Source organism: Mus musculus, chromosome 6, assembly GCF_000001635.26.
Source record: "Mus musculus strain C57BL/6J chromosome 6, GRCm38.p6 C57BL/6J".
NCBI classification, from domain to species: domain Eukaryota; kingdom Metazoa; phylum Chordata; class Mammalia; order Rodentia; family Muridae; genus Mus; species Mus musculus.
Genome location: NC_000072.6, coordinates 149,309,024 through 149,336,049, shown reverse-complemented (window position 1 = coordinate 149,336,049; position 27,026 = coordinate 149,309,024). Strand labels below are relative to the sequence as shown.

Sequence of the window (27,026 nt, the reverse complement as noted above, 5' to 3'; positions counted from 1 at the left end):
ATTCCAGAAAAACCCACCCCTCACGCATAGCCTATCGAGGAGTAGTCAGAAGCTGCCCCACTACCTAGCCTGAGCTGATAGTTAATCAGCAAAAGTCCCCCAAATCTTCCAGAGCCTAAACCAATCACAAAGGCAACCATATCCCTGGAGATATATCCAACCAATCAAGGGGAAGAAAGATAACCGTCACCACTACTACCCTAACAGGCTTTAAATTGATCCTGCAAGGTCCATATCTGTCTTTTATCGTCTTTCATCCCGATGTGTGGTAGACCCTTCCATGCTGGTTCTCTGCAGAATAAATGCTCTTTATTGTTGCATAGTTTGAATCTAGGGTATCATTTTTCAGGAATCACAGGCCCTTACAGAACCATGAAGACTTAAACTGTAGTTCTTTAAAAAATAAATGTTTATTTCAAGTATGAAAAGTAATGTTAAGACATCTTCCAAAAACTCCATTCACTTTAACAAAAGTATAAAACAAGACTTCTGAAAAAACCTTTACAATGAGGTACAAAATACTTGGAATATACTTTGACATTCACAATGGGCACTTTCTGAAAAATAAATTTTGCTAATGTGCTTAGAAACAAGAATCTATTTACAGCCCCAGTCAAACAACCAAGTTACCTCAGGATGACAGCATTTCAAAGTAAGGTTTGTATAAGCCACCCTCATTCCCCTTTTTTGGTTGCTGTTGTTTTGCTTTTAGAGAGAGGCTCCCATGTAGCCTAAGCTGACTTCACCAGACTCACTATTCTGTTGAGAATGACCCTGAATTCTTGATCCTCTTGTGTCCACGAGTCAAATGTTAGGGTCACAGGTATGCACCACTGTGCCAGCAAGACTTAAAACAGTAAACGTGAACCAGGCGTGGTGGTGCAGGCCTTTAATCCCAGCACTCGGGAGGCAGAGGCAGGTGGATCTCTGAGTTCAAGGCCAGCTTGGACTACAGAGTGAGTTCCAGGACAGCAAGGGCTACAGAGAAACCCTGTCTCAAAAAAAAAAAAAAAAAAAGAAAACAAAACAAAAAACCCAGTAAACACAGTTCAACAATGCAGATCACTGCATCATTAGCATACACTTTGTAATTCCCAGACAAATGCAATCTTTCTTTTTGCCTGCTCACCAGCAGCTAATCCAACATTTCAGTCACATAGTATCAGTGAAAAGCTATACAGGAACTCCTTGGCTGAGAAATCCCGATGTGACTGTCCTGAGGTATTTTCTGCAAGGGAGCCTGAAAAGAAAAGACTAGGGGTGTTCTCTTGGTAAAAACAAAAACCATGACTTCCTGGGACTATTTAACTGGACTACTCCCGAGGCTTCTGCTTCTCTTCTCAAGGTACATCTTTTTGTAGGTCCGGAACATGATATTTGATTCTTTTACTGGGTTTTGTAGTATTTCAAATTCATCTGCACTGAGGCTTCTCTTAGAAAGTCTTGAGTCAGCACTATCTGAGAAAATAAAAATGATACTTAATGTTCAGTACAACAAATATACAACAATCAGAAGTGAGACAAAATGTACAGTATCTGTATGGGAACAGAAAACAAAGCCAGATAGCTGAAATGGCAGTGCATGCCTATAATCTCAGCATTTTCAAGGTTGGGGAAGGAGAATCTTCAACTCAAGGCCAGTCTGAGTTTCACGGCAAAAATTTGCCTCAAAAAACCAAAGGAGGACCTAGAGAGATAGTTTGGTGGTGGCTATCTTTAGCCTCAGCACTTGGGAAACAGAGGCATTTAGATCTGAGTTTGAGCCTGGTCTATCTAAAAGGAGAGTTCCAAGTCAGCTAAGACAACATAGTGAAAACCTGTCTCAAAAAAAAAAAAAAAAAAAAAAAAAAAAAAAAGCAAGCGATTTGGTTTTGGTTTTCAGCACCTACATCCTAAGGGCACACAACTGCCTATTAGCTCTACGGAATTCAATGTCGTCTTCTGGATTCTAAGGGCTAACATCCACATGCACATCACCCCCTCCCCTGCCATATATACACATAATTAAAAATAAAAACAAGCTGGGCAGTGGTGGTGCACACCTTTAATCCCAGCACTTGGGAGGCAGAGGTAGATGGGCCTCTGTGAGTTCAAGGCCAGCCTGGTCTATAGAGCAAGTTCTAAGACAGCTAGGTCTACACAGAGAAACCCTATCTCAAAACCAAACAAATAACCAAACAAAATGGAGAAAATACAGAAAGGTAGCCAGGCACAGGACTGTAACCCAGAACTTAGAAGGTGGAGGTAAGATGATCAGAGTGTAAGCTCAGTATCAACTATACACAAAGTTCAAGTCCAGCCTGGGCTATATAAGACACCATCTTTAAGAAAAAAAGCAGAAAAATGAGCAATAAAAAGTGTGGCCATTTCCAAACAGTGAATGGAAAGGGTGTAATTTTGATATTCTAGCTTTGCTTCTCTACCTTCTAAACATTTAGATGGAACTCTCTCACCTCAGGGGCCTCCTTATCCTACACCTGTTCGATCCTGCTATGTCCACATCACGGGAGCCCCAAAGAGACCACAACTCCGATGCAAACACAAGATAGTCTTTATTCAGGCTTGAGCCTGGACCACAAACCCTTCTGATGTAACAGGATCGAGAACAGCTCAAGGTCAAAGGAAATGGGGTTTATAAAGGTAAAAAAAAAACCTGGAAGCAGGGATTTCCAAGCCTTGGCGTTACATGATTGGGTAAGAAGGTAAAAGAATGTTGGCCTTTAAGCTGATTTGTTCACAGCATCTGGTCAAACCACAAGGAGGGACCACACACCTAAAGGGAACATCTTGACTTGGGAACAACTCATGTTTTCTTAGCCTACCCTGTTATTATTGGCTAGCCACAGCTGTTATGTCTATTTTGTAACTGCCAAGAATATCGTGTTTTTCTCAGAACTCAAGGGTAGGGGTCAAGACACTCTGAGGACAAGTTAATTTAAAATAGGTCTGAAAAACCAAAATGGAATTTATACTTTAATCCCTTCAGCACTGAGTGTGAACCCAGAGCCTCATGAATGCAAAGCAAGCACTCAACCTACTGAGCTATATCCCAGCTCATCTTTTATTCTTTGAGACAGTACTAAATTCTATAACCGGGGTTAGTCTCTGGCTCTGTAATCCTCCTGCCTCATCCCCTCAAGTACAGGGTTGACAAGCATCAAACAGCATCACTAGCTAAGCTCTTTCATATAAGCATTATCTTGATATTTCTATGACTCAATCTGTACATGCTTGCTTATACACATTTGAATCTCTGTTCTCATCTTTGTTCAATTTGGAGCTAGAGAGAGATGACTCAGTGACTAAGAGTGCATACCCCTCTTGGAGTAGACACAAGATGTAATCCCAGCATCCATGTTGGTGGCTCGAAACTGTTATAAATCCAGCCCCGGGGGACCTTACACCTTAATGGCACTCATGTGCACAGACCCATAGACCTACTTATTAAAAATCTTTAAAATTTAAGTATCTTCTAAAAACATTCTATCATTGTTCCTAGTAAAATTGTTTGTTTCCAATTTTAAGACTCTGAAACTCTTTTAAACTAAGCAAAATTTAAGACACAACTCTTCAGTTCTACCTTCTAATTCTCAATGCACAAACCCAAGACAGTACATTCACTACACTTTTAGCTAAACAGACAATGAGGATTCAGTTAATACAGTTTTTGTTTAGCATGCACAGAGCCCTGGACTCTACTCTCAGCAGCACATAAACCTTCAGTATGTGGGAGGTAGTAGAGGCAAGAGGATCAGTTCATGGTGAGTACAAGGCTAGCCTACCAGATAGTTGCTAAGCCTAATCTCCAACAAACGGATAAAAGCTACCATGATAACTAGCTTTCTGTACTTTAAATACTTAGACCATTATCCTCAATAAATTTTGAAGGAAGGGTCCAGGTCCAAGTCCCTATTCTAGCAATGTAATAAGCCAAACGACAAATGGGAATGTACTTGCCTACCTTGTTCAGGGAACTGAATGAATGAGCCTGCAAAAAATTAAATGGAGGCCAATCCAGCTTGCCCCAGATCTTAGTGAAGAGTTTAATCATGATTACAATATTCTTATTTAGATATCACTTGATACAATGTCAGAATTGAGGTCAGCTCAGATTCAGAAAATCATTAACTCTAGCCCTACTCAGGGAAAAGATTCAAAACTCCCTTACCTAATTCAGTGTGATAGTATTATTTTCCTGTTAAAAGGAACTAGATCCTGGCTTCCTGCTCCATCCTGACAGAGAAAACAATGCTATTTTACCTTCAGAAAAAAATACCTGCCAGGTGTGGTGGCGCACACCTTTAATCCCAGCACTTGGGAGACAGAGGCAGGCGAATTTCTGAGTCAGCCTGGTCTACAGAGTGAGTTTCAGGACAGCCAGAGCTACACAGAGAAACCCTGTCTCAAAACAAAACCAAATGACTAAAAAACAAGATTATCAATAAAACTGTGCACTGTGATAATATTGTAATTATATCCATGTTATTCATACACAATCTAGCAACTTAAAAACAAAACAAAAAAAGGAAACATGATGGCTTACCTCTTTGACTTGATTCAGGCATCTTTGTCCTTGTAGGGATGCATTTTAACCAGTCTTCTTTTGTACTTTTTATTCCTGAAACTGTTTAAATACTTGTTTTAAGATATATAACTTTTACTCCTCCATTTTAGCTTAATGAAAACTATCAAAACCTCACCTAAATGTATATAATACTGATGATATGCCATACCTATATTCCATAGATAATACAAACTTTAAGGGGCTTGGAAATCATTTTCCCCGTGTGTATATTTTACAACAAGAAAATGAATAGTTTTTAATTGTCACATTAAGAAAACATTTTCTTGGCTGAATCACCAACATTTCTCAGGGCATTTACAGGTATGAGAGAGGAAGCTACTGCCCCTGCTCAATCCCAAATTTCTATTTACACCCAAGTTCTCAGATTCTAAAAACCTAATACAAAATGCCTACTGAAATCAACCTTTTTTGGTTTTAGTTTTATTTGTTGTTGACAGGATCCCATTATGTATCTCTTGATGTAAACCAAGCTCGTCTCAACTACACAGAGATCCACCTGCCTTTGCCTCCCAAGTGTTGGTATGTGCCATCTTGCCTGGCCTTGAAATCAGCTATCTTAAACAAAAGTATTTTTGTATTCTATACCTATAACCTTCAACAAAGAATACCATTTATGCTATAGTTTTATTCACCCCAACAGACATAACCAGAGGGAAAAAAACCCAGATTAAACTAAAACTTCAACTAAAATCCCATATTTTTCCAATCTGAGTTTTATTATACAATGTATTAGCTATAATACCTACAGTTTCACAACCTCTTATGATCACAACTACTCATCCATATACCCCTTTAATTCTGCCTTTCAGAGATGCTACCTATGACTCATAATTGCTATTCTGGTTTCATTGTTTTTAGTTTTTGAAACAAAGTCTTATAGCCAAGGCTGGACTTAAATTCCCTAGATTCTTCTGCCACCAGCATTCCACATGTACGACTCTACCCAGTCACCATTTAGACCTTTGTGACTGACTAATTTGAGATTAATTTGTTCCAAGCACATACAGCTCTTACAGGCCTTGTATTTAATAGGTAAAATAGATGCTACCTTTTAACTTTGGGGATAACTTTATCCTCAGTGTCAGTCAAAGTAACAAACTGACCCACTATAACAAGTACAGTACCTTCCAATATTTGGAACAAAGTTTCACACAGGAGCCTCTTTGAAATTACAAGTACAAAAGGAAACTAAAACCCAGACTCTGGCTGTGGTTCAGGGTCTAATACCAGTGGTTTGACCACCAATACATCAAAACTCAAAACTTCTTGAAATAAATGTACACTTGATACTTTTAAAACTTTCACCCCCACCCCCACCCCCCACACACAAAAGAATAAAAATGCTTTTCATAGTGTAGTCTCTTTGGGACTAAATATTTGTATTTAGTAAATGTTAAAGTTGAAAATATTGTCAGTACTAATTTACTGTAATTTAAAATAAAAAGCAACAAACATAAAAAAAATGCTGCCCTATTTACTCAGCCACTCCTAGGATTACACCTCTACTGTTCCTCATACATAAAACCAATAGTTGGGCCCGTGGCTTACACACTTGGGAGATGAAAACAAAATGATCAGAATTAAACCAACCTTGATGATGGTTTAACACCAGTCTGAACTATGTGGAACTTTCCCCATTCCCCCATGAAAAAAAGGGAGAGAAAAAAAATTATACTGGACCTTGCACAGGTGCTTGCTCTTTCTCAGGACCAGGACCAGGACAATCCTGCTTGTCAACAGTGCTTGTATTCTTCAATAGCACATCTGGACATAATTTAAACTCCAGCATACTAGGTTTGTCTGTGTCTTTTGTCTTAGATGTATATTCCCCACTCTTTTTCTCTATACTAAGCTTCTTGGATGCACTATCCAATTTGGTGAGACATATGCTTTCCCGTTCTGTGCATTTAAACGCAACTCGATTCAAGTACTGTTTCCTTTGTTCTTTTACCTGGAGAGGCATCTGGTTGGACTCATTATTCATACTGGTCTTATTTTTAAACATTTTATCAGGCTGCTTCCCATCAAACTTTCCTTTATTATTATTTGACACACTGTGTGTTCTAGACGCCTCAGAGTGATGGATCTTGAAGTCTTTACCATGGCTGCTAGAATTATGTTCCAGTTCTTTTGCAGTCTCTGCACTGATACTCTGCCCCTCAACTAACTTTCCCCAGCTTACTGCTGCAGAATGCTTACTGGTCTTCGTGTGCCCCGAGTCACATAGCACAGTTTCTACACAGATGTTTCTGGAAGCATTATTCCCAGTTATTTGTTTGTCTTTCTGCCGTTGTAAATATTCCTGCACTGTTATAACTCTAGTACTCTTAGAGGAGCTACCCTTTGGGTCTGAGGACTCAGGACTTGGAACTGTCTTTTCTTGAACACTGGCTCTTTCATTTGACTCTGTAAGAATACTGCACAATTTGAGTGTGTCTCCAGCATTTTTGTTCTGTTCTTGCTTTTCATATTTCTTCTTTTTTATTTCTACATCTGGAATAATAACGTGATCCGTCTTTCTTTTTTCAAAATATTTCAACCTGGAGCCACCTGCTTTGAATTTTAGTTTTTTCTTTTCTGGTGATACTGACTGTACTGAAGAGGTATTACTCCTGCACGGATCTGTGTTTGACGAAAGTTCTATAGGTGCTTTTACTGGACCCAAGTCTTGGGACGTGTGTTTCTTCTGTAGGCTTTCCTGAGAGGCTTGTTTAGAAAATGGCATATTTTTAGCAGAGTTAGAAGTTGTTACGTGAAGTATTTCAGGGGCTGCTATCTTATTGCATTTTGAGGGGTTTGGTATGTCACATTTAGATGAAATATTTTTTAGTTTTTGCTCCATTTTCAGTGAGGTATCATGCCTTATTTTAAAATTACCTTTTTTATCTTTTTTGTAACATTTAGCTGAAAAATGACAGGCTAATTCCTGTCCCTCCCTGTTGTCTTTTGTTTTAGATGCTTTGGTCTTTTCACCATGCACTGCAGAAAAATGGCCTTCCTCAGTTGCTTGGGTCAGAGGAGTTTTTGAGTTATTAGAAACAGGATTAATTTCAAAAATAGTGATTCCACTATTGCAGGGCTGCTCTCCTTGTTTGCTGCTGTTGATGTCCAAACACTGGTCTTTCTCCTTCTTTTCTGTAGAACTGCAATGACACTGTGGCACACCTTCATACACCATTGAGAGCCAACCCAAGGCACAGCAATGGATTTTGTCTTTCTCTGGATCCAACATTCCAAGGTCATGACTTTCTTCTCTAGGAATCTGTGAGTCACATGGGCTCTTTACTTCCGCAACAATTTCTTTATTCTCAGGTTCCGCCAACTTGTCACAGGGCTGATCATCTTCAGGAAATAGTTCTTTGATTTGTTCAGAGTTTAATACTGTAATTTTTATTTGGTCTGTGCTATCCCCAGACACATTACTAGTTTTACCACCAGTTTGATTTTCTACGATTTTATGTGTCTTTTGTTGGTCCAAAGACACTTCATGTCTGTTAAAAGTTTCAATGCCATAAGGGAACTCTTTTAAAAGCTCTGACAGCTGGTCATGTAGGTATGAGATAGGTTCACTTTCATCATTAATCTCATTTATTGCAGGAAGACTGTGGTCTGATTTACTGAACATATCAGTTTCCCGAGGGTGAGGATCCTGCTGAATAGCAGCTGGTAAACATACATCCTTAGCTGTACTTTCTTTTCTACCAGTGTACTCCCTACAGCTTTCCTCTGTGGCTTCTCTGTTTGCTTCCACATACTCACTAGATGCTGGCTCTTCAGGCTGCAGAGGCTCTGGCTGCTCAGGGACCTCATGAGGAACATCTGTACACTGTACACACTTATCTTTCTGTAAGCTAAAGTCTTTATTTTCAGTGGTATCATATACTTGTTCTTGTTGACTATCAATTACCTGATTAGGTGAAGGTTTCTGGGGCTCAGTTTGTACAGAGTTGAATATCTCAGCTATCTGGGAATTGTAAGATACATCCCCTTCTGCAAGAGAACAGATACTTTCGATTTGTAACATAGGTCCACTCACAATGGTGCTATCCATAGGCTTAGGCAGAACTTCAGTGCCCAGGGGAGAGTGTTTTCCTAAGCTGCTATCAGCTATGTCTGGATCACCCTGTATTGGTTTGTGCTGCTTTTCCTTATCAACAGGCAGAGGAATCTCTGCTGATATGTTATTACTTGCTACAGCTCCTATAACATCAAAAGGTAAAGCAACAGTTTCTGTTGGTTGGGTTTGTAAGCTACAAACACTACCTTCCTTAACAACTGGATACAGTGTTTCAGGTAAAACTTCAGGCACTGAGTCTTTTCCAGGTAAGGTATTAGTATCTGAAAGAACTAAAGGCGACACCACAGCAATCTGAAGCTCTGTTCCTTTTCCTACAGCTACACCGGAAGACTCACAGCTCGGTATGAGAACTGGCAATACTGTTTGTGATGAGCTCATCATTTTCTGAGAATTTCCAACACCAGAACACAAACTCTTAACATGAACTTCATTTGTGGGATTGGCACTGCCCACTACGGTTGTACTGATTCTTGATGTGTTACACTGTTTTTCTTCTAAAGGTTTTGGAACATTTTCTTCTGTGGTTTTTGAAGGTTGGTTTTTCCAAAGAGAAAGACATGTTGCTAGCAATTCCATGGAACAGTCATTGCCATTTTTAGCAGACATTTCTTTTGCTGAAAATTCAGAATGCTGAATTGGTTCAGTATAAGAAGTATTAGCTGTTTTACTACAACCAGCTGCCATCAAAAGACTTTTATTAATTTTAATTTTTCTTGCAAGTTCTGAAAACTTCTTTTTGATTTCTACTAGAGATTTAATATCCCTCACCAGCTTTTCTTTTGTGGCATTTGTATCTATTACTTGATTTGTATTAGGATTGTAGGTATATTTTCTTTTTTCTTGATTATTTTGAACAAGTGCCTGAACACCATCCCCAGAAGGTCTAACAGATTCACTGTAAGGCTGCTTGATATTTATTTTCACCTCAGAGAATTGTCCAATGCTGACTTTCTCATTAGGGTTCTGCCACTGCTGCTTAAAGCCTCTGTAAGTATCTTTCTTTTTTTCAGATGAGTGCACTTCTGAACTCTGAGGAACTTCCATAGGCAAGTGTTTAGAAACAGGCTGAGCATTCTGCACATGTTGGTTTTCATATCTACAGCTGTAAGGAAGGGCAGAGAGTCTTTTGCTGGCTTCTGCAGCATACTGATGTGATGACAAAGGTACAGAATGCTTTGACTGTAAGCTCTGTGTATAAGTTGGGAGCTGATTATTTTTAACTTGTAATGATGTAGTAGCTGGCAGTATGTAGGAGTATTGCTTTGGAGGTGGCCTGTATTCAGGATAAGAAAGTTCGTTGGATGTATACTGTGTCCAGTCAACCAACTGATCTGGTATGAAGTGATTAAGTCCCTGACTTCCTTGATGTGTCATAGGTACTTTTCCAGAATGTAAAGGAGCCATTTGTAGTTGCATAGAATAGGTATCTGATGTGACAAGCTGATTCTGTGGTGGATGCATGTAAGGCATATTAGTCCCTCCGTCGGGATTATGAGATATGGTTGCTTCTGTATGGGAAGGCAACCAGACATTCTGCATAATTCCTGAAGACACTGTTTGCAAATTGTGGTTTGGTTGTTGTGGTCCTTTACCATTTGTAGATACAACTCTTTCCATTGAAGACTGTGAGGCCACAATTGTTCTGGTAGGCATATTAGAAACAGAGATCTGAGTCTGAGGAGTTATATAATTTCTGCCGCTCAGAAGTGGCTGTGAAACTGAATTTGAATTCCCAGAATACATGCATGCTTCTTGGTTATGGAGAGAATAGTTGAAAGAAGTTTGAGATGCTTCTTGGTTATGGGGAGAATAGTTGAAAGAACTTTGAGATGTTGTAGAAGTCATTAAAAAATGCTGCAAGATAGATGACTGGGTTTTAGAATATGGTGGGGGTTTGGGAACATTCTCTTGTTTTGTATTCCAATTCATAGTTGATCTGACTTAGCAGTATTGTAAAGTCTGTGGTTTTGAATGTCATAAATCTGCAAGAAATACAAATAAAGATCTTTTATTAAAAACTTTTCTCTCAACCTCCCTTTGAGACAGCCTTTCTGGCCTAGAACTTCTTCTGTAGACCAGATTGGCTTCAAACTTATAATAATCACACTGCCTAGACAAAATTTGGAAAAAAAAATTAGAAACAAACCATGTCTATGGTAACTAAAGAAGGACCTCAAATTAATAAGCTGTACACTTAATCTGGAAAGAGAATTAGTATAGCAAGCTGCAACAATAATTGAGAAAAATGTCAAGATCAATGATAAAGAACCACTCTGAAGAAAGATGCTATCACCCCGTTACATTTAAGTGGTACTTTTCTACTTTTATTATTTTTGAGGTGTAGGTGATGGACTAGAGTCTCAGGCATGCTAAGCATTCGCTCTAACACTAACTAGGTATGTTAACCTGTTTCCACTTATTTTGATAATTTCTTTAGTCCATGCAATCCATGCTAGTTGTAAAGCAAAGCTTACATAAAAATTTCTTACTGAACATCCCCAACACATAATTATATTGAAGTACACAATACTATCTTCTCATAAAATTTCTAAGCATAAACAAAAATTAATAAATAAAACTTCCCACCTTACTCTCAGCTACTGAAGAAGCTAAACAAGACTGTGAAAATGTCTGGACAATGTGGAGAGACCCTATCTGAAAAACAAAAAAACCAAAAAATCAAAAAACAAATCAAACAAAATCTAACCCCCCCCCTCCCCCACCTCAAGACAGGGTTTCTTTGTGTAGCCCTGGCTGTCCTGGAACTCACTCTGTAGACCAGGCTGGCCTTGAACTCAGAAATCGGGCTGCCTCTGCCTCCCAAGTGCTGGGATTAAAGGCGTGCGCCACCGCCGCCCAGCCAAAAACATCTTTTAAGACAAATGGAATCGTACCAAACTCAATCTACTGTTTGTATTTCATTATCATACACAGGCAGGTTATTTTACTTCACTAAAAATGTTATCTACTTACATAACATTCTACTTGTGGCTATATCACTCCTGACATACCAAGAAGTGTACTTGAGCCAGCACTGGTTGTACATGTCTATAATTAAGCTGAAGCAGGCAGACAGTAAGTTTAAGGAAGCTTACCTGGGCAACTCAGTGGACCCCCCCAATCTCAAAGTAAAAAGTTAAAACTATGGGGGTCCAGATGGTCTGCAGTTTCTTTCTTAAGCACAAACTCTGACTAAAGTGTGACTACATGACTTCAGAACACTGCAGGCATGAGATGATGTCTAAGTAGAAACGTCCTCTAGCACAAACAAGACCACAAGACTAGAGAAGTACGGAAGAGGAACTCAGAGAACAGGGCAAAGAAGCCTTACATTCAATTCTATCTTTAGTAGATAGCTAAACTGCTGCAGGAACAGCTGTGGAAAAAGAAAACTTAATCATTCTTGAAGTGAAGCCAGAGGTCTGTCTAGCACTGCCACGCTTCCAGGACCCTATGCTGTCTGGGGCTGTACTAGCCTAGTCATAAAGACAAAAAAAAAAAAAAAAAAAAGAAAAACATATTTGATTCCTAGTACAAAACTACATCACTTGCAATGCACTGGCTGACAGGGGCATCTTCTTTTCCTTTCGTCAAGACCTTCTTTTGCTTACATCTGAGTGTACACTACTGAGATAAGAGGAAGAACCCACCCAGGAGGCAGTCAGCACCAAAAGGATAGAACTTTCAACCCCACCCATAGCTTTAGAAACAGCAGCAGAGCTTAACTCTGCAAACACCACTATTGAGTGAGATGTGATACAAGGTAGTATTGAGAGGGTAGTGTGTTCTGACTAGAAATGAAAACCCCACCTAAGCCATTAAAAAAAAAAAAAAAAAGGCTTGTCATAGCCACCTCATCCTTCAGTTTTATTGAGTATAAAAAGAAAGGACCGTCATAAGACACCCCTTAATTTTACAATTGTCATTAGAAATGCAAGACTTCCAGGAATGGGATCTGGGACTGTCTTGTGGAACTGAGCCGTTTAACTAGTAGAATTTGATGATACAGGATTGGATGGGAGAGCAGGATACCCAGAATGTATACACACACACACACACACACACACACACAAACCCCAAAACCTAGAGAATGAGTTGGCAGGAAGAAAACTTCCTGTTGTCACAAGTGTTATATGAATATGAGAAAACAGCATTAAAACCATGTGGATTATGTGAAGACACGCTAGAGTTGCTGGCAAACCAAAGGAACCTACAAGGAGCATACCCTGAAGATAAACTTTAAGATACACAAAAATTCTGGACTTCAAGGCTGCTGAATCAAGAACGTTGGCTGAACATTTTGCTATGTTGTATGTGTGTGTATTTGTGTGTGTGTATACATAGTACAAAATGTTATCAGTACTTTACCACTGTTCCAGTTCTGGACAAAGCTCCCCAAATACCAACAGATTTGAGACTGGGTCTCACTATTTTGTCTTATCTGACTATTAACTTGAGGTGATCCTCCTGCCTCTCTACTTCTCAAGTGCTGTAATTACAAAGCATGTTCAACCATGACCAACTGAAAACAGCTATACATCCTGGTAACCCCATGATGGAGGTTGGAGAATAGAAACCACTGGATCTGGGAATTCTTTGGCCAGCTAGCCTATATGAAATGTCCATTCCTGGCTCTTACATGGGTGCTAGGGACTTAAATTTGGGTCTACTTGGTTAAATAGTAAACACTCTTACATCCTATATATTTTAGTTATTTCATAGGAGCATGTAGTGATTTGGATGAGAATGGTTCATGTAGGCTCATATATATGAGTGCTTAGTTCCCACCATTTGGTGGTACTATTTGAATGGGATGAGGAAATGTGGCTTTTTGGAGGAGGTGGGTCACTGGGGGTAATGTTAATTGGGATGGATTTTTGAGGTTTTGAAAATGGGGGTATTGTTAATAGAAGTGGCTTTTAAAGCCACACCCTTCCAAGTTAGCTCTCTATGCCTCATGTTGATGGACCAAGATAAAAGCTCTCAGCTACTGCTTAAATTGTCTTAATCATGGTGTCTTGTCTACACAGCAATAGAAAATTACTAAGAGCATAAGTTGGTTTTTTGAGCCAAAATATAGGATTTTCTTAAAATTTATCTACTGAAATATATTTTACATATTGAGGGGCATAATATAATTTGATACATGTTCTCAATGCACAATGGTTAAGGGTTAAATGAGGCAGTAAGCACTTCCACTTGTTTAAATTTTAATCATTATTTTGGAGAGAGACTTTCTTCTTTTTTTAAAATCTTAGATGCCAACTTTTCTTTTTTTAATTAATTAATTAATTTTATTTATATGAGTACACTGTCACTGTCTTCAGATGCACCAGAAGAGGGCATCAGATCCCATTAACAGATGTTTGTGAGCCACCATGTGGTTGCTGGTAATTGAACTCAGGACCTCTGGAAGAGCAGTCAGTGCTCTTAAGCGCTGAGACATATCTCTGGCCCCCAAGACTTTCTTGTTATTTTTAAACGTTCATAAAAATTTCTAAAAGCTTAAGTTTATCAAATACTGTTTTACTTAAGTGACTCTACTATGCTATGCCCAAATCAGAAATAAGCTGGGTATAGTGGAGCTGCTTGAATTCATAGCACCTGGAAGGAAGGCTAAAGCAGGTGTGTCATAAATTCCAGGCCAGTGTGGACTGCACAGCAAGGCCCTATCTCAAAAACACAAGAAAGAGCTAGGGAGATGGCTCATTGGGTGCTAGGGTTAGCTGAACTGGTCAACTAGTCTCAATGAAGAATTGTCTAGATTAGGATGCCCTGTGGACATGTCAGTGGAAGACTGCTTTCATTATGTTAACTGTTACTGTGACCACTCAGTCTACTATATGTAGCACCATTCCAAGAGTCTGGACCCTGCGCAGTATAAAAGAAATTAGAGCCGGGCAGTGGTGGCGCACACCTTTAGGGAGCAGAGGCAGTTTGAGGTCAGCCTGGTCTACAGAATGAGTTCCAGGACAGGCAGGATATAGAGAAGCCCTGTCTCAAGGAAGAAAAAAAAAAGGGGGGGTGGGGGGGCTGGCAAGATGGCTCAGTGGTTAAGGGCACCTACTGCTCTTCCAAAGGTCCCGAGTTCAAATCCCAGCAACCACATGGTGGCTCACAACCATCTGTAACGAAATCTGATGCCCTCTTCTGGAGTGTCTGAAGACAGCTACAGTGTACTTACATAATAAATAAATCTTAAAGAAAAAAAAAAGAAATTAGCACACATGCCTACATTCTCTCTCTACTCAGGAATACTTCAAAAGTTCTTGCCTTAATCTCTTTCAATAACACACTTTAACTGTAATATCTTATCTCCTGTTTTGCACCTGGGGTCCCGAGGTATATATCTTTTTTATGACCTTCAGTTAATGGTTTCTGTGATCCCTTGGAACATGCCCTAAGTTTTAGAAGTCTGCTGTATCTCTGAATAAAAGGAACTCAAATGTCTGGGGAGTAGGGGGTGTGCCTTTTGGAAAAAATGGTAACCTTTGCATGCTACCTGTTTCTGCAGAATAAATGCTCTTTGTCTTTGCATATTATCTATCTGAATCTCAGGTCTTCCTTCAGTGATTTTCGGACCCTTATAATAACCAGGTATGATAGTTTGCACTTGGAAGGCTAAGGAAAGAGGTGTTCAGATAGCTTACTACACAGTAACAAAACTTACTACCTAGAAGCAGACAAAGTCTACCATTTAGTTTTGCAGGAGATTTAATCTTATATGGTATTAGTACTAGTACTATTTCCTACCAGAAACCCGAGAAGATGATTATTTTAAAAAGTGTAGGAAGTTATGAAGATGAGTTGAAGGAGGGTGGAGAGGATGGGGATGAATAGGTAAACATTTTTAACTCAAAAATTTTATGAAGATTTTACTAAGATTCTATGATGTTAGTTTTAACAATCAACTTCATACAACCTAGAATCCATCTCCTAAAATAAGCCAAATGAGGGATTACCTATATTAAACTAACCAGTGGGTGACTTGATTATGCTAATTAAGGTGGTTCTGAGTCTGAAACTTCCTAAGAAAGTAAACTGAACAAGGATGCATGCTCTCATTCTTGCTCTTAACTGTGGGGATGGAACAGGGTGCTTCAAATTCCTGCTTCAACTTCCCCACAATGATAGAGTGTACGTTAGAATTGTATGTCTTCTAAATTCTCTTTCTCTTAAAACATGTTTTGTGAGTTATTTGATTGTAAAGAGATGACAACCAGCCCTAATCCAATGGCACTGTGTTTCTGCCCAAAAATGAACTTCTCTATCCCAGTCATTAGAGTGCCCAGATCTGCGTAATAATTTACACAGGCCCCCAGGATAACTAAAGGAACTTAATATGGAACCAGGCATCCAATCCTTAAGGGCCACTGACCTTTTTCTCTGGAATGCCTGGGAGGTTCTAGTGGCCTGCAGAGGAGATAAGGAGAGGATAATGGGCCCTGAGGTATTAACAGCTGCCTTTGCTTCTGTAAAACCTGTTTATTGTTGTGGGAAAGGAATGAAATGGTCTTTTTATTACTGTATAGTAGGAAAGTAAGAATCAACTGAGGGCAGTAAAACAATTCTGCTCAGCTATGGATTCCATGGATTGTTGCAATACACACTTTTCTGATGTCGACCCTTAAAACTCACCTTAACCCACCTTCTGCACGTCATGCTGTTCAGCAATAAGGCTGTTATCCTTCTGCTAGCCGTAAGGATAAACTCATTTCATCTAAATCTGAATTGAATCAAAGTGTTTGGTCTTTCCCATGGATTTGAATACCACCACATTATCACAGCAATAGGAAGGAAACTAGGACAGGTGCTATTAACAGTCATATGAAAGACATAAAAGGTCCATCTTAGAGAGCCCAAACTACACATCAATATCCAAAAGTACCTACTTCTAGGTAGTGGATACTAGAAGTGACTGGTTAGTGTCTACTACCTAGAAGTAGACAATGTCTGCCATTTAGTTTTGCAGGGATAGGGTATTACTACTGTCACCATTTCCCATGAGAAATCTGAGAAGATACTTATAAAAAATAAATAAATAAATAAATAAATAAATAAATAGATAAATAAAAGTATGGCAAGCTGAGTTGAAGGAGGGTAAAGAATGTCCAGTCAATGTTTGCTGAGTGAATATTATCAGAAATCTCAGAACACTAAGAAAGACATTTAAAAAAATAGTAATAATAAATGTAACCAACATTTTTATGTGACAGGAAACTTCAGAAATGAAGACTCTAAAGAACGAAGATTAATGGAAACTATCCATTTTCAAGTTTAGATTTAAAGAATAAACAATTATGCAGACATGTGATTAGAGAGAGGGCTGGAGAGATAGCTCAGCAGTTAAGAACTAGGTGGTCTTCTAGAGTACCCAAGTTCAATTTCCAGAAACCATCTGTTACTCCAGTCCCAAGAGATCCAATGTACTTTTCTGGCCTCACACGGTGCATGTGGACAAAACACCCATCTACATAGGGTAAACTAATTTAACTTAAAAAATGATGAGATAAGGGCCTGGAGAGATGGCTCAACAGTTAAGAGCACTGACTACTTTTCTGAAGGTCCTGAGTTCAAATCCCAGCAACCACATCGTGGCTCACAACCATCCGTAATGAGATATGACACCCTCTTCTGGAGTGTCTGAAGACAGCTACAGTGTACTTACATATAATAAATAAATCTTTAAAAAATCTTTAAAAAAATGATGAGATAAAAAGGTAGTAGTGAGTGGACATATGGAAAATTCAGCCACACTTGTCTGTCTGCTTTTTCTTGGTCTCCTTGTGGTACTTTCCTCTGGGTTTGGGGCAAGAACCTCTGTGAGTGAGGCTGGCAATCCTACACAGGTCAGAGGAACCCTTATAGCCAATTCTTACAAAGAAGCAGAGGGTAGAGGGCAGAATAGCCTTTCCACATCTGTGGTTGGCTTCATGAAAAGGAGTTTAGAGACAGGAGGATGAGAAGAGTGGAGAGAGACTGACATTAGAGGTCCCTTTTCTCCTTTCGTTCAAAGGACTCCATTGGCCAAAGAGCTATACTTTGAAGCTGGGTCCTGAGTCCCCAGGAAGGCTGACAGTAGGAAAGAATTAGTTAACACACCATCGTATTACCTCACATTGTGAGGGATTTTGTTTTCATTCCTTGTCTAGGTACAGCACTTTCCTGCTGTCTGCCCTGGGACAAATCCTGAATTCCTCCTGCCAGTGCCATTCAGTGGCCCTTGCACATGCTGCCTTAACTCCTACCACAAGATATTAAACTTTTCCTGTACATATATATTTTTTGACTTGCCAGACTGCTTAACAAGCTTTCACATTACAAAATGAAGTTTGTACAAACAGTACACTAAAGTGATTAAAGTGAAAACCAGTATTTCTAATTTACAATAAAAGCACCCAAAAAAAAAAAATCCACTAAAACTCTGCAAAATTACAAATGCTAACAATTCAAGGAATTCTAAAAGTATGATTTAGTCCATCTATAGTATCTCTGGCCTTCTATATCCTTAACCACAGTGGGGGAAAGGTCAGTCATAGGCTTCCTAGTCTGATAGGTTTTATATAATCAATTTTCCTAAATTTTACATTATAATACAACTCTAGTCTATAATAAATAAGTTAACCTATCAGAAATGTATATGTGCCAACAACTATAGGTGGGCAAAGCAGTACATACCTGTAGCCCCAGCATCAGAGGCTGGAGAAAGAGGGTCACAGCTTTGAGGCCAGCTTTGCCTATGCAGCAAGATCCTGTCAAGAAAAACAGATGAGGGGGCTGGAGAGATGGCTCAGTGGTTTAGAGCACTGACTGCTTTTCCACAGGTCCTGAGGTCAATTCCCAGCAACCACATGGTGGCTCACAACCATCTATAATAGGATCAGATGCCTTTTTTGCTGTGTCTGAAGACAGCTATAGTATACTCATATAAACAAAATATATAAAAATTAATAAAAAAAAACCAGATGAACAAAGAACAATACAAACTAAATTTAATCAAAGATTAAAAACAAGAGAAATGAACCGGGCGTGGTGGCGCACGCCTTTAATCCCAGTACTGGGGAGGCAGAGGCAGAGGCTGGTGGATTTCTGAGTTCAAGGCCAGCCTGGTCTACAAAGTGAGCTCCAGAACAGCCAGGGCTATACAGAGAAACCCTGTCTCGAAAAACCAAAACAAAAAACAAGAGAAATTGTGTTGGTACGATTCTGTCGTGTTTCTATTCTCTAAAGACTACTGCATAACAATGGTCTACATAGCACTTACTTTGTATTAAGCATTTTAAATAACCTAGAAATGATGTGAAGTACACAGGAGAATAAGCAGAACTTACAAATGTAAGCATCCTCTGGTTTTGGTACCTCAAGGAGTTTTTTAGACACAGAACTGAGAATGGGGCTCAATGGTAGAACACAGAAGGCATAGTTCCACAATAGTCCAGAAAAGGAGGAAAGAATTATATTAATCAGTCAAAACATGGGCTACTGAAAAGCCAGCTTGGAAGTGGGTCATTCTAACACCTGAATGAAGGGGAAGGCTGTACAGGTCCTGTTGATGGGAACTAGGATGCAGAAGAACAATCTGTGGCTGTGTAAGTCTGATTCTTGTGGTTCTAAGTGAGTTCCCAAAAGGTATGCAAGAAGTGACCTAAGCTGGGTTGATCATTAATAAGAGTAAATCATTGTGGCAATTGTTATTTTTTTTTTTTTTATGAATTCAACTACAATACAAATTCTATTCAGAAGCATGGGCCAAAAAACAAACAAACAAACAAACAAACAAAAGGAGCCGGGCATGGTAGTGCATGCCTTTAATCCCAGCATTCAGGAGGCAGAGGCAGGAGGATTTCTGAGTTCAAGGCCAGACTGGTCTACAAAGTGAGTTCCAGGACAGCCAGGGCTATACAGAGAAACCCTGTCTCGAAAAACTAAAAAAAACCAAAAGCAAAAGAACAAACAGAAGCATGGGCCAATCAATCAGATAACTTAATGCCACAGACTAGACAACATCTCAGTTAACAGCAGACTACATATATACAAGGCTGTGTGGTTTTACTCAATGTTGAACCTATCCCTTATGGCTATATTACTACTCTATCACTAGAATTAAATTTTACAGAAGTAAAATATCATTCTTTGAATTTTGCTCAGTGTCTTGTTTTAGTATTTATCCCAAGGAATATGACTCACTAAAGAGGTAGACTATTTAAACAGATTATTTACTATTTATTTGTGTTTGTGCATATGCAATATATGAGCAGGTGGCCTTAGGTCAGAGGGAGGTGTGAAAGCCTCTGCAACTGGAGTTGCAGAGCTTCTCAATACGGATGTTGGGAACCAACTCAGGTTCTGAAAGTGCAACAACTGCCCTTAACTGCTGAGCCCATCTTTCTAGCCCTGAAGATCATTTTTCTTTAGAAAGAAGGTCTCAATCTGTAGCTGAGGCTAGCCTAAAACTCAAAGAAATCCTCTTATCCAAGTAGTAGAAACCCCCTTAGAGTGCTGAGATCAAGACATGTACCACCATGCCTAATAAGCTAGTGGTCTTAAATATCTATAAAGTCCTAACAACTACCTCCAAGTATACATATTAAGTTGATGTGTGGTAAGGAAGTATAAGCCTTCAGAAACATTTCTGCAAGAACTACCACATGTAATCTCAGAACTTGGGAGAGGGAGGCAGGAGGGTCAAAGTTCAAAGCCACCCTGAGTTCCCCTCTATAAAAAATAAGAGAGACAGACATAGGCAGGCAGTCAACTGACAGATGAAATACAAAACTGAGTTAGACATACAAAAATTTTAAGTATCAGTCCTTAAAAGTTGAATATGCCCCTTGGGGTACAGAGATCTCCTTGTGAACAACTGAATAATTCCTGTTAAGATGCCTGATGGAATTGTTTCCCTGTTATTTATAGGTCATGCAGGCTACACTCAAGGGTCTACTCTGTTTGATTATTCAGATTCTGTTCAGTTAGTTGTTTACAAGAACTTTAACACAGGCTTTTTATGAACCTTGGAAGTAAAACCTAGATCTTACAAAATGAAGGCTGGAGTTAACGATGAAAAGAGACTTAAAACATCCCAATGGTCCCATTAGCCAGTCTATCTTCTTGTCAGCACAATAAACAGGGTATGAAGACCCTACCATCAGAGTCACATTGCAATCCAGAAGTCATACAGCGTACTTTCTTGGCACCAGAAGACCATGGGAAACCATGACTAATAAAGAAGAGTTGATTATTTCCATTCATTAGTAGGTTACCAAGGGTTTGGTAATCAGCAAGAGGAACTTGGAGCAGCTAATGAGTGACAGGAATAGCCCCAGGATTTCCTTGTTTCACTTTTTAAGATTTTCAGAACTGGAGGTGGTAAAATGTCTCAGGAGGAAAAGAAGTTTGCTGCCAACTAAGCAGAATGACTTCATTCACTTAGTTACTAACGAACTCCAAAATTTAAGCTACCCTAATCACAGTATTTGTCCACTGGTATGTGTTCTGTACCAGAATCCCTGATGAAAAGACAAAGGGAACTAACTAGTTCTATATCCTTGCCCAGGGGCAGACATTATAAAGTCTGGTCCAGGTTAGAGCCAGGGCCTCAATGGAGTTAGATGTTTCAGTTTCTGGGAACATGCCTTTTCCCCCTGAAGAAGACTGGCGCTATCTGTCTCAAGGATGTTGAGTGCTCAGTCTGTGCTGCACTTGAGATATCCTGTGTCTCTTTGTGTACCATTGCTTGATTAGCTTCCAGATGTCTTCATCACATTGTATGATAGCTTTCTGCTGACTCTGTCCCACTGTCCCCCTATAAATCCTAATAAACTTCCAAACCTTAGCTTTCCTGTCTTCTTTACTTCTCATCTCTTTATCCTCCCTCCTCTCAGAAACCTGCCACTTTAGAAAGACATGCTGATCCAAGTCAGTCATGCAGAATTTAAATACACAGACTTGTCAGGATTTATATGACTTAGTCTTTTTTTTTTTTTTTTTTTTTTTTTAGGCATTGTTGCTGATTTTTTTTTCCATTTTTTATTAGGTATTTAGCTCATTTACATTTCCAGTGCTATACCAAAAGTCCCCCATACCCACCCAGATGACTTAGTCTTTAATGGCATAGTAAACAGTAAATTCCAGTCATGATGCACAAGCTGGCTTAGAACTCATTACACAGTAGAGGTTGACCTCTTATTTGTGACCTACAAGCCTCAGTCTAATAGTCCTGATACTATTGGCCTATGCTAACATGGTCAGCTAAAACAACAAAAACAAAAACCTCTGTGTGTGTGCGAGTTTGAGACAGGGCCTTACTACATTGCTCTGTTTGTCCAGACCAGGTATTTGCCATAAAGGAGATGGGGACTCTGGGTTATACATTGATACCATGCTCAATAAAACTCCCTGGGTCAAAAGAATAAAGATGTTCTCTTAGTAATATCACTGTATGATTGTTCTCAAACTCAGAGGTCTACCGAACTCTGCCTCCCAAGTATTGAGATTAGAGGCATACACCATCACATGGGGGAACAACATTTCACATTCAAGCCATAACAATTAGCCAAAAAACTACCCATAAAGAAATGTTTGGGCTCAGATGGCTTCAGTAGTCACATTAAACCTGAAAGTTTAAAATCAACTCTAAACAGAATGTTCCAAGACAAGGAAAAAAACCACTCAACTGAATTCTTTGAACCTACTATTATCCTGTACAGTATGAAGACAATCTCTCAAAATACAGACAGAAAAATCCCCTCATGAAATATTAATGCAAGTAAGTAAACTTCAAGTGCATACTAAAATTCTATGCCATGACTCTGAGATATATTCCAGTAATTCAAGGATAGTGCAACATCACAAACTAATGCAAAAAAAAAAAAATCAAAAAGGTTCAAAAAGGATGAAAATCAGATGATCTCAATAGATATAGACAAAGCTTATTTGAAATATCCCAACTCCCTTTCCAACTTGGGCCCAAGAAAATGGCACCAGGAAAAAGGGGTGATAGGAAAAAGAAGGGTCATTCTGCCAGCAACTGAAGTAGTGATCTAAGGGTAATATAGCATTAACATTCATTCGCAGGAAGGGGCTTTAAGAAGTATTCTTTCTCAGCACTTGTCTTACTCAGGGTTTCTATTCCTGGACAAAACATTGTGACCAAGAAGCAAGTTGGGGAGGAAAGGGTTTATTCAGCTTACACTTCTATACTGCTGTTCACCACCAAGGAAGTCAGGACTGGAACTCAAGCAGGTCAGGAAGCAGGAGCTGATTCAGAGGCCATGGAGGGATGTTCCTTACTGGCTTGCTTCTCCTGGCTTGCTCAGCCTGCTTTCTTATAGAACCCAAGACTACCAGCCTAGAGATCAGCCTCACTTGATCACCAATTGAGAAAATACCTCACAGCTGGATCGCATGGAGGCATTACCTCAAATGAAGCTCCTTTTTCTGTGATAACTCCAGCTTGTGTCAAATTGACACACAAAACCAGCTAGTACAGCACTCTAAGTGTATTTGTAGAAAGGAGATGGGGTTAGGGATAGGGTTAGGCCAGTCCTACGTATATAAGCAGACTGCTTGCACCAATATACATTAATTCTAAACAACTAGCAAGGCAAATCAAAATTGTTCAAAACAAGTGATTTTAAGTCATTGTTCCTCATAAAAAAAATTCCTTTAAAGCAACCTTTGTTTAATTTCTAATTGAACCCGAGCTTCCCAATTTACACATTTTAGTATGTATGAAAATAAAAACCCCAACCTCCTCTAAGACTGCCTAAGAACCCAAGGCAGAGAATAGCACAGCTCAAAGATAGCTTTCACATCTTCAGAGTTGTTTGTTGGTAGTTCTAACCTCACTAGGCCAACAGTAACTACACCCTTCATTTACTAGTTAATTTAGCATACTAAGAATTTTAAGTACCCTGCCTCCAAAAACAAAAACCAGAATTCCCAGTCCTAAAGTTTTTTTCCATTTGCACTTAGTTTGCATTTCTATAGCCAGGGTCGGTGTAAACTCTTGCTTTACCTCAACTAGTAGGAATACTTCCTACTACTGTTTTTGCATGGATTAGTTTCCAAAGAAATAGTAAAGAAAGGCAGATAAACCAAAAATTCTTGAAGTTCACCTTTATTATAAAGTTTAACAAGATTATAATCCCTAAACAGCTAAATTCCTAAAAATCAAAGCACTGATAATGTACAAGATATCAGAACTAATCAAACAGGAAAGAGGAAAAGAAAAAGGTAGGCCAAGATAGCCACTGGTTGGTTTTGGCCACAAACACCCAGTAGAGAGGAGAGCTTGGCATGGCAAATCTAATCCCAAAACTCAGGAGGAAGAAGAGAAGAATCAATTGAAGGTCATCCTTGCTAGACAAGAAGTTCAAGGCCAGGAAGTTCAAGGCCAGCCTAGCTGTGAAATGCCTAAGGCTGTAAAAAATAGACTATGTGCTGGGAGCTATTTTAAGAGTGTTCAGGGCTGGAGAGATGACTCAGCGGTTAAGAGCACTGACTGCTCTTCCAGAGGTACTTAGTTCAAATCCAGCAACCACATGGTGGCTCAAAACCATCTGTAATGAGATTTGATGCCCTCTTCTGCTGTGTCTGAAGACAGCTACAGTGTACTTATATATAACTAAGTCTTTAAAAAAAAAAAAAAGAGTATCTAAGAGGTTGGTTGACTGGCTGGTTTTGTTTGGGAATGATTTTTTAGACAGGGTCACAATATGTAGACTAGGCTGGCCTGGAACTAAGAGATTTGCCTGTCTCTGCTTCCCCCTTGTAACTTACCACAGTTCCATAATGTAGGTACTACTGTTATCCCATTTACAGATGAGAAGCTAAGCAGGAAAGTAAAATTCTTCTGAGATTTTACAGTAAGTGGTAGACCCAAGTTGGAGGGGTCAAGCAAGACCTGAATCCAAGTAACATAACTGTATGTAAGGAACAAGATAAGGAAACAATACAATGGATGAATGTAACCATGGAAACCAAACCTAGAGTGAGTTGCGGTGGCCAGACAGGAGTATTTAAGCTACACTTAACCAATAATAATTAAAGCATTCACACATTACTCCATTGGAAGTTCACCTTACTTCAACTTTATCATACTCATGCACACACTCTAGGCTTGGTTTCCATGGCTACATTCATCCATGGTATCATTTCTTTATCTTGTTCCTTACACTGTAGGAACCATAGCCCTCGTAGGCAGAAAAGGCTTTCTAACAGGTTTTATGGTCATGGACTGGAACCCTAGAGATCACTAAGTATAAGTGCTTAAAGACATGACTCAATAGTTGTGGCCCTAAAAGTGGTCCCAGCACTAACATGTGGCTATAACTGCCTGTAACTCCAGTTCTAGAGGATCCAGGCCTTCTTCTGAGCTCTACACACCAAGCACACAAAACTACACTTACATGTGGGCAAAACACTTACGCACATAAATTAAAACAAGTTAAAAATAAATAAGAAACAGTCCCTGGTACTACATTCCCACCAAAAATAAGAGCTAGCCTCTGCCTAGGTAACTTTAATTCACCAGCTACCATAATCTTTTCCAGGGTAGCAATCTGGCTGAGTTCTATCTCGAACACTGCCAAAATTCAAAACAAAACAAAAAATGCAAAAATCATCTCTCCTCTATCTCATGAAGGCAAAAAATAAAATTGTTAAGTACCATACCAACAACATTATTTCTTAAGCTTTGCCATCAAATCTACTGTGTCCCATTGGATCTGTGACAGTTTTGTTTGGTGATAGTTTTTTGAGTCTTTCACTATGCAGTCCTAGCTAAACTGAAATTTGGTATGTAGATTAGGCTAGCCTTTAACTCAAAGATCTGTCTGACTTGGTCTCCCAAATGCAAAAATTGAAGGCAAGCACATGCTAGGCAAGTTCTGTAGGTTTAACTAGTGTTGATTCAATGATACTCTTTATTCTAAAATAAGTTAGTCCACGGTACAATGCAAATAGTCATCCAGTAGAACCAGGATAGGCTTTATAAAAGGCAAACTTACCTGTAAATACAATTTTACCTTTTAATCTCTTCCACAAGGTATTCACGCCTCTAATTCTATGAAAATCAAGAAACAAGAAAGCAAGAGTTAAGGTCTAGTACATTTCCCTTACAGTGTCATTGAGACCATACTAAGTTTACTGAATTTATTTCAATTGTGCTAAAAACAAAACTACTGAATTAGGCTACTCTCAAAATATTCCCTGCCACTAGAATTCAAGCGGGCTTCTCCAAGTCCACTACTGCCCTTTAATACCAAAGCAAAAATACTTCTTTAGTAATTTTAGTGGACTGATAAAAGAGAACCTGATGGGGGCTGAGTGGAGCAATAACTAAGACCTTAGTATATCTGAATGGTAACAAGAAACAAACTTAAGATTCCCCTTAACTGTAACACACCCAGCAGACAATTTAAATCCCCACGCAAGTTCTGTAGTTGGCCTACTGAAATGCAAGCCAGCTCACCCACTTTACCTGTTTTTCCATTTTTCTAGGAAGGCACTCTTAAGTACCACAAATGCAAACAGATTCCAAGATGCTGCGGGCCGCGGCGCTCACACAGGCCTGGGCGCTCGAAGGCGGAGCGCAAGGCAATTCCGCTGGGTCGCAGGGGGGCCAAGGAGCGGAAGACCGAGACAGAAAGAAACCGAAAAACAAAACAAAGCTCTGCTTCTCCTTCCGAAACCGGAAGGGACGCTTAGCTGCAACAAGCCCGCCTGCTTCTCGGGCCAACAACCTCAGACCGCGCCCGCCCGGCGCGCAGCGACCCCGCGGTACAGCGAGGACCCGGGCGGCGCCCCTCCGCCGGGACAGAGGTGGCGAAAACCCAGCCCCGAGCCCAGGGGGCCGAACAAAAGCCCGATCCGAAGCAGACCTGCCGCCCGGCGGGTGCTTACACGCCAATAGCAAGGGACGAGGCCTCTGCCAAGCGCAGAGCGCGCAGAGGTTTGGTGGCAGCCTTCGTTGGGGCGGGTCCAGCTGGGTCCCCACTCCGCCCCCGAGCGCTTGCACCAGGGCCGCGGTCCTAGTGCCGGGCAGGTGTGCCTTCTACAGTCTGAGGGGAGAAAAAAGCTCAGCCTTGCACCTAGAATTTATATGAGAATCACCTGAGGGTGTAAGACCCCCAGGCCTTACAATCATATTATGATGGGTCAGCAAATCAGCAGAATATTTTTAAACTCATTGGTCAGCTACCAATGTCGCGGGGGAATTCTGGCAGCAAGGTCAGAGCAATTTGTGGTTTTTCTTGGAATTTAGTGCGAGGCGGGACAGGAGAACTGTTATTATTTGTTATAGTTATTTCTCCGAGAACTGCTAATCTTGTTTTCGCAGCTTTAGACTTGGTCTGGTCATTT

At 39.8% G+C, this 27,026-nt stretch overlaps 1 protein-coding gene across 9 annotated transcripts; it reads right to left on the bottom strand.

Annotated features, from left to right (window-relative positions):
- Positions 1–386: 386 nt before the first annotated feature.
- Resf1 (retroelement silencing factor 1) lies at positions 387–26,641 on the bottom strand. 9 transcript variants are annotated; one of them, XM_006507081.4, is made up of 7 exons: positions 26,146–26,575; positions 25,673–25,728; positions 18,342–18,415; positions 11,250–11,318; positions 6,266–10,645; positions 4,544–4,624; positions 387–1,458 (listed from the first exon to the last, which is right to left on the bottom strand). In XM_006507081.4, exons 5-7 carry the CDS (start codon positions 10,590–10,592, stop codon positions 1,301–1,303), a joined length of 4,566 nt encoding a protein of 1,521 aa, XP_006507144.1. In that variant the 5' UTR covers positions 10,593–10,645; positions 11,250–11,318; positions 18,342–18,415; positions 25,673–25,728; positions 26,146–26,575; the 3' UTR covers positions 387–1,300. The 9 variants fall into 9 exon arrangements, with proteins under 9 accessions (XP_006507144.1, XP_006507149.1, XP_006507147.1 ...); XM_006507086.4 differs by having other exon boundaries at positions 387–1,454; XM_006507084.4 differs by having other exon boundaries at positions 25,691–25,728; positions 26,146–26,239.
- Between the last annotated feature and the right edge of the window lie 385 nt (positions 26,642–27,026).